The sequence below is a fragment of the Eurypyga helias genome, unplaced genomic scaffold, assembly GCF_000690775.1.
Source record: "Eurypyga helias isolate BGI_N326 unplaced genomic scaffold, ASM69077v1 scaffold24515, whole genome shotgun sequence".
NCBI classification, from domain to species: Eukaryota; Metazoa; Chordata; class Aves; order Eurypygiformes; family Eurypygidae; genus Eurypyga; species Eurypyga helias.
In genome coordinates this window covers 15218-23404 of record NW_010252418.1, presented here as the reverse complement: position 1 = coordinate 23404, position 8187 = coordinate 15218, and the positions used below count along the sequence as shown (strand labels likewise).

The 8187-nt window shown below is 34.8% G+C and overlaps 1 protein-coding gene across 1 annotated transcript; it reads left to right on the top strand.

Moving 5' to 3' along the window:
- The first annotated feature begins 4059 nt into the window (after window positions 1-4059).
- Window positions 4060-5102, top strand: LOC104510214 (heparan sulfate glucosamine 3-O-sulfotransferase 1-like). Its single transcript, XM_010152386.1, has one exon. The coding sequence runs from the start codon at window positions 4173-4175 to the stop codon at window positions 5100-5102; it is 930 nt and encodes a 309-aa protein (XP_010150688.1). The 5' UTR covers window positions 4060-4172.
- The last annotated feature ends 3085 nt before the right edge of the window (window positions 5103-8187 follow it).

The following is an 8187-nucleotide window of genomic DNA, read 5'->3' as shown; positions in this document are numbered from 1 at the left end:
TAGGGGAAAAAAAACATATAATAAGACACTACAGTTCTGATCGTGTATCATGGGGTTAATTTCTTAGGAATACTCAGTTTAAAGAAGTGTGAAGTACTGCAATGTAAAATATATTGCTTTCATTATAAAAAGCAGTTCATATCTTCTAAAAATGTGCGTTTAATTGCATAAAGGCAGAAAACAACACAAATTATTCAAATAACATTCCAATTATATTTGATAAATCATCTTTAAAACCTTTATATTTACGTAGCAATTATAACCTAACCACAGGATCTAACATCTTAGAGCTGCATCAAAATCAATCAAATATCTTAGGTTTAAGCTGGAATGTTATTCTGATGAAATTGCTCCCAAAGGCAATTTTGATCTATTTAGGCCCCAGTTTTACAGCACATTCTGGATTCGAGTATTTGTGGTAGAATTTCCTATGTAAGGTTTTGTTTTAGCAATAACTAAGGAATTTCCACTGTATAAAGCAACTAATTAATTGCAAACTAGTTAAACGTAATTGTTTTCAAAAATGCTACTAATACTTTAGTGCATAGAAAATGCAGAATCTTGTTTGTTACTTGCTTACTAAGTGTGGTTCATAAAGAACTGATGGTTTCAGATGGTAAATTAAGCAGAAACTCATTCACATCACATGTGACCCTGAGAATATTTGGGAAGACCAATTTTTCCTTAGTCTTAGGTATGAATTTCTCATTCAACTTCCAGACTTCTTTGAATGACAGTATTTGCACATGATTCTTAAATGCATGAAACCAGATAACTATCAGTTAATTAGGGATAAAACAATATTAGTGTGTTGAGGTTTCTAAAAATAAAAACGTGAATTTGAGCATTTTTTTCTAGGAAGAACACACCTTTATCTATATTACTAGAGAGTTCCCAGTCTCAAATACGAGTGTGGTTTTCTGGTGGTTTTTTTACACTGGTTTTAGCTTATTTCAGAGAAATTCTTTCTTTCTTCTCTACCTTCTCTAACCTTCCATTTTTTTGTCAGAACTATTAACCTAGCTAGTCTCAAGAAAACTTCTTCTCAAAAATGCTAAAAACAATTTTCTTTCTAGTTAAATAAAGTTGCCCAAAGTCTCTGTCAATAATCAGTTCATAAAACTGTTTCAAGATGGAATAGTTTCAGAATTTAAATTAGATAATGAACTATTTGTCTCCACCTTGGTATTTGCAAAGCATTGTTTGCTTGGCAGACATTCAAGCTGGTCTTGCTTTGGTTTCAAAGTGCTTGTAATCTAATGTGTACATATGTATACACATTGTAATGTATAATGTGCTGTGTGGATCAGCACAAGAAAAAGTAAATTGAAAGAAATGATAAGGTATTTACAAAAAAAAAATTCCTCAATCTTCCTGAAAGAATTTTAATTTAAACATCAAGATTAATAGAATGTAAATTAACACAACAGGTTAAAAGAAAGATTAACTGCTCTCTGCTGCCTTGTCCCCCTTCCACATCCCAGCCTACTTGCATCACAGATCTGGAAAGCAAACATACTGCCATATATTCCTACTTCAGAGAAGAGGGGAACTGTTTTCAGAACCATCTTCTGCGTAGCTGTATCCTTACTCAGAATGGACTATTTTAGGCACCTTGTGAACCACCAAAAAACTTAGTTGAAATTATGAAAGCTGAGTCACTGCCTACAAACATGCTTAACATTTGAAGGCCAGTATTTCAGGAGTCATCTGGGATGAGATGCCTCAATGGGGACAGGCTGAGAGAGTTGGGCTTGTTCAGCCTGGAGAAGAGAAGGCTCCAGGGAGACCTTATTGCAGCCTTCCAGTACCTGAAGAGGGATACAAGGAAGCTGGGGGGGAGCTTTTTACAGGGGCTTGTAGTGACAAGACAAGGGAATAAAGCATTTTGGTTCCTCACCAGCACTGAATAGCATGTTTACCATTTTACAAACTTGCCACTCAAGAGAGTAGTCATTCTGAAAAATGTAACTACAAATGGTTTTCTTATAAATGTATCTGTTCTTCCATCTTGCAATTGCTATAGGAATGCTTGAATTCCCTGCTTTTGATAACTTTAAATAGAGTTCCATGTGAAGTCCTTAGTAAAAACATTGTGACCTTTAAAATGAAACTTCCTTTCAGGTTTGTAAAGGAGAACACTATCTTCTCCTGTCTCTGATTATGAGGCCAATTTATAGTTGGACTTTTCCAGTATTTAATAATTGTATGCTCACACACTTTGCCTCATTGAAGCTGTGCTCTTTTTAAAGAGGCAGCTACCCTTTAGGTCTTGCTTGCACATAACCGGGAATGCTCTCCACAGATTTAGTCAATAAAGGTCATAGCAAATATTAACCCTAAAAATGCAATTTAAAAAATAAACTATCTGTGAGTTTAGAGCTCATTCAGGCTGACAAATTTCATTGATATCCAAGAAGCTGGAATAGGTTTTAATAATATTTAGAAAATAGATTTAATGAATCTGCTACATGGCCTAGACTTTTGTTATCAAAAATATTCTTATGTTAAATGTTTAAGTCTGTAAAGTAAGTCTCAAAGTAAACAATTTTTTAAATAGAAATACTGAGTGCTCCTCAGAGCCGTGACAAATGGGAATTGGCTCTGTTTTCTATGGTTGTTTCTAGGAGGCGAAGTACTGTGACCAATATATTCAGAAAAACAGAGAGTGACAATGAAACTGAAGGAGAAGCTAAAGTTGCAGTATTTCTGAGACTACTTTAAAATATGAGCCATAACTCAAATAGATTCCAAAAACAGTTATTGGTTTTAAAATGACTGCTGCTTCACTGTATGAAATAGCTTGTTTACATACTCTATCCTTAACCTTGTTTTGGTTTCAGTGTAAAGATCTATGCTACAAATCTAAAGATGTTATAATTGTTCAGAAATGGGGTGAAGTCCAAGAATCCTCTCAATGAGGATTTATCTAGTAAGATTTTCAGACATAGGAACAGACAGTCCAGGCATAGTGGTTCCAGTGCATTAGTCTGAGTTTTTTATTACTGCTATTGTGATGGCATAAGTATTAGCCATCTGTTTCAAATAATATATACAAGAGTTAGCCAAACAATTTCAAATGTTAACAACACAGTTACAGTAAAATTTCTTTCATTTTCATGTGCATTTGCACATACCTGCAAGCCTAAAACTTTTATCTAATTTATAAGACACGTAACATTCACAATTTCCTTAAAACGATCATATGCTACATGGATTAAGAAAAAGAAACTGTCCAGCTACAATCAGAATTGTTTCCATGCAAAATTTTTTAAATACCCAAAAAGTATCTAGGTGTCTCTCATACAGAGTTTTAGAGGAACTGTAGAAAGTTATCTGAAGATTTGATTTTTACCAAGTTTTTCCCAACACTTAAGTGTTTACGCTCCACAACACCTGGATAGTTGCAAAGAATAGACCTTCTCTCATTTATTTTTTCTACATTGATCCAACTCTGACACTTCACTCTTGCTTTTCCACACTATTAGTTTTCTGCTTTAAAGGGCTCAGATTCCAAAATTTTGCCTATATCTGTGCTTTCTTTTCTGTGTCTAAGTAAATAGAACTTTTTTCGTATGATCCATAGCTCACTGTAAACCAAATGCATATACCACCATCCAGTGCTATTACTTAGATTAGAACATACTATTCTGGCAGGGAAATTGGTGAAAGGTATTGACATTCAAAAATGTGTCAAAATTATTAATATCATACTGGGTATGGTGTATATGGCAAGAAAAGTATATAGTATATATGGAAAAGAACTAGGGAAATCCAAGCAAATAATTATCAGAAAATTTAAAATCAGGTAAACAGTTCCAATGTTGTGCTTAATGAAAATAAAAACTGTTGAAGGGCTAGAATCCATCACTAGTCACCCATGATTAAGGAAAAAAAAACCCCACACTTTTTCTGAAATAAAGTCAGGGAAAACAAGTAACTGCTATGTTCTCTGTTGTAGTCACAGATCAGATTTGTTAATTGAACTGTGAGTTGAATTTCTGACTGGTGATGGGTTTAGAAATACTGATTTTGTCTTATTTTATTTTGTAGATGCTTCAGAAACTTGCTGTGTGTTTACCACGGGTTCTGCCAACCAGCTGGAGAGGGGACTTACCTATTCTTTTATTAGTCACGCCTGACATTATCTTGAACTAATTATTCCTCTCCACATGGCCTTCCTACTAGTGTCAGCTTATCTTCTGCTGACTCACGCTCAGGGTGCTCCTGTTGAGAATGGGGCACTGTTGGAAACACTGAAGTCACAAGTAGGATTATTCAGCAATAAAAGTGAACACTATTCGACACAGGTGAGACCTCCTGGCACAAGCCGACAAATACCTCAGACAATCATCATAGGAGTTCGTAAAGGAGGGACAAGGGCTTTGCTGGAAATGTTGGATATTCACCCTAATATTGTGGTAGCAGCTACAGAAGTCCACTTCTTTGACTGGGATGAAAATTATGTGAAAGGAATAGACTGGTATAGAAGTCTGATGCCATTTTCTTATGGAAATCAAATTACAATTGAGAAAACACCAGGCTATTTTACATCACCACAGGCTCCAGAAAGAATACATGACATGAATAGCTCCATTAAACTGCTGCTCATTCTAAGAGATCCCACTGAGAGAGTTATATCTGACTATACCCAAGTATATTACAACCGAGTAGAAAGCCACAAGCCTGTTCAGCTTTTTGAAGATATTGTTATTAAGAATGGAGCACTTAATACCAAGTACAAAGCTATTCAGAGAAGTCTATATGATGTTCATATGGAAAAGTGGCTTAAGCATTTCAGTTTGGATCAGATTCACATAGTGGATGGCAATACTTTAATCAAGGACCCCCTTCCTGAATTACAAAAAGTGGAAAGATTCCTAAATCTTCCTTCCCGAATTATGTCTTCTAATTTTTATTTTAACCAAACCAAGGGATTCTACTGCATTAGAAGTGATGGAAGGGAGAGATGTTTACATGAATCCAAAGGGCGTCCTCATCCTCTTGTTAACAGCACTGTTTTAGAGCAACTGTATTCTTATTTCAGAGAGCACAATGCAAAATTTTACAGAATGGTTAATCATTCCTTTGACTGGCATTAATGCATTTGGAATCAATAGTTCTTAAAAAACGCCTGAAACAAACTATTTCAAACATGTGTTTCTAAACTGTAGAGATTTGTATTATCAGAACTTAGCATCCTGGTTATTGGAATAACACACCTGTTAACTCACTGAAATGGTACCCTTTGTGTTGGGAAAAATAAGTTTCACATATTTATATGATTACTGAGTCATACTCTGATCTTCTTTCTGTCATGCAAATACATTAACTTCAGAGGACTTATTTCAGATACGTATCATGTTACAACATTTGTGCTGTTTTGGAAAAATGACTGCTTTAACAGTGTAAAAATGTAAATATTTGAAATGGTATCACTAACTGTTCTGTATTTTTTGCTGTTAGGATTTTTTATGTCACACACAATGATAGTGGTGTTGATTTCTAGATTTTTTTTCATACAATAAGTTAAATTGTATGTTAAAACAGGGGCATACATAGTGGCTCCAATAAATAGTTCATCCTCTGTTAATATGCTGAAGATCTTAATCAATAAAAGAAATCTGTTTCACCTATGTTTTTCAATAGGTGAACTAGAAGCTCTCTGTCTGTATATCGTAAGTATTAAACCACACTCTTACTGTCTTGGGTTTGCAAAAAAAAAAAAAAAAAATCTCCAAAGTAAGAATATGAACTGTTTGAAGAATCTTTAAGTGAGAGTTCTGAATGTAAAGAAATCAAAATATCCCAGACAACCTCAAGTTACACTGTTATTCTATACACTTTGAAAAGAATTAATGCAAAAAATTATTAACATCAGTAACTGTACAAATATTTGATTATATAAATTAGTTTACTCTTGAATGGAAAAGCTCTTCATTAGTACTACCGTATTAGTCATGTTTGTATTCTGTGACTAGTTATTCTATTGCTCTTCTGGTTTTAGTTTACCTGTCTCCATTGGCACATTGATTCTTGTTTTTTTATAAAAAAAAAAATTTGCTTGCCCTCTAAAGCATGGAGTATGTTTATTTTGTCATTTCTAATGCAGATTATAGGATGTTCTCAAAGTTGAAATACTATCTTTATATCTGTATACAGTATCTGCTATGCTGTATCTCTCAGACACAGTGTTCAATATGCTAAGTACGACATACTCAGATTATATATAAAAACCATACCCATCTATACCCCTGCATTAGGAACTTTTTTATTCTTAATATTTTTTTTGTTGTTTGATGATAATGTGCTGGTCTGTTCTCCCTTTTCATGTAAACATTTTATTATATATCAATACCAAAGAAAATCAACTTGAAGTGTTAAATGTGGTGCCAGATAGAACTACAGATGCAGATGTACTCATTTGAAATTGTACCTTGCAATCCAGAGATTCCGGTGCACCCCCAGTAGCAGCATTCATCAGGTGCATTCCTCTTCAAGCTTTCTCAGGACACTGGTGAGCTGCAGTTGTGTGGGCCTGCCCTGAGCATTGCAGCACCAAACTCCACCTAATCCTGGTGAGGATCCTGAATCTGCGTCCTGTCTACGCCACTGTGCAGCCTATAGGGGTACGTGTTCCTAACTCAGTCTTCCACTTTGCAGGCTAAAAGGGTATGTACTGCAGCACTAATATTTAGGCTTCTAGTGCTTTTGTGAGGGGCTACTTAGATGTTAGGCAGGCAGCAGTATTCCGCTGAAGCTGGACAGAACCAGACAGATTACATAGAAATAACCTTCATCAAATATTCCCTCACTAAACATAAGATTTTAAAAATAATACAATAAACTTTATTCATTATCTCTTCTGCTACTTGTATATATGAGAGAATATTTTGTCACTAGCTTATAATTAACCTCTGAAATTATCTTTCTGAAGTATGATCATTTACTACATCTGATTTCTACAGATTGTTATTTATTTCTTCCACCTTTTCTGAGATTGTGGCTTCTTAATCATTAATATTGATCAGATCTGGGCACTACTCAGAGGTACAAAGTTGATCTGAATCAGGTGTCAAAATATGAATGCTTTTCTTTCAAATTAGCCGAAGAGCAGGATGTTTCTGTTGGTCTTGTACCATCTGTACAAGGACATAGGGTAGGTAAACTGTAATAATTACAGTACAGTAGTGTAAAAATGTCTGCTTTGTAATTTGTCAAGTAAAAAATTAACCCAGAAAAATTCTGAAGTCTGAATCAACGAAGTGATTTTATATTGGACTAACACTTCCTGTTCTGTGGGCACAACATTTTTATCTGATAACAGAAGCCCCTAATCCAGATTTCCTGTAGTGTTTAACATAGCCTGTTCTTTGTGACTGATGCAATCTGTGATGAATGTAACTTGTTTCAGTCCACTAATTTCAGAAATACAGTAATGAAGGCAGCGACATACCAGCAGCTTGTATCTAGATCTTAGTTTTTCTTTCAATATTGCTTCCGTTGCATATGCATTGCAAAATTTTCCATATTCTTTCTTTGCTTCTTTTCAATGACAATTTCTTTTAATAGTCTTTACTAAAAATAAGTCTGGGTGGTTTTTGTTTTGTTGGCTTTTGGGGGGGGTTGGTTGGTTGGTTGGTTTTGGTTTTTTTGGGTTGTTAATTTGAAAACAACCTATACTTTAACAAGGGTTTCAGGTAGTTGCCAGTAATTGAAGAGTTCACCTGTCTATATGTCATATTCAATTTAGGCTTCCAAGGAAAAAAAAAAAAAAATCTAATGTCTGTCTGTATTTATGCTTGCAGGCATCAAGTCTCTTTCTTCTCTGAAGCTTACAGCTAATCTTTAAATGGGTTGAATGCAGGAACACCAGTTGGCAGAAGCTGTATGCATCCTTGAAAATGCAGGTCCCTTTCTTGAATTTACATTTCAAGGAGAGATGATCTGTATGGATTAGTGCTGCATATATCTACAATCTAATGTCTGTCTGTATTTATGCTTGCAGGCATCAAGTCTCTTTCTTCTCTGAAGCTTACAGCTAATCTTTAAATGGGTTGAATGCAGGAACACCAGTTGGCAGAAGCTGTATGCATCCTTGAAAATGCAGGTCCCTTTCTTGAATTTACATTTCAAGGAGAGATGATCTGTATGGATTAGTGCTGCATATATCTACTTGTTAGCACT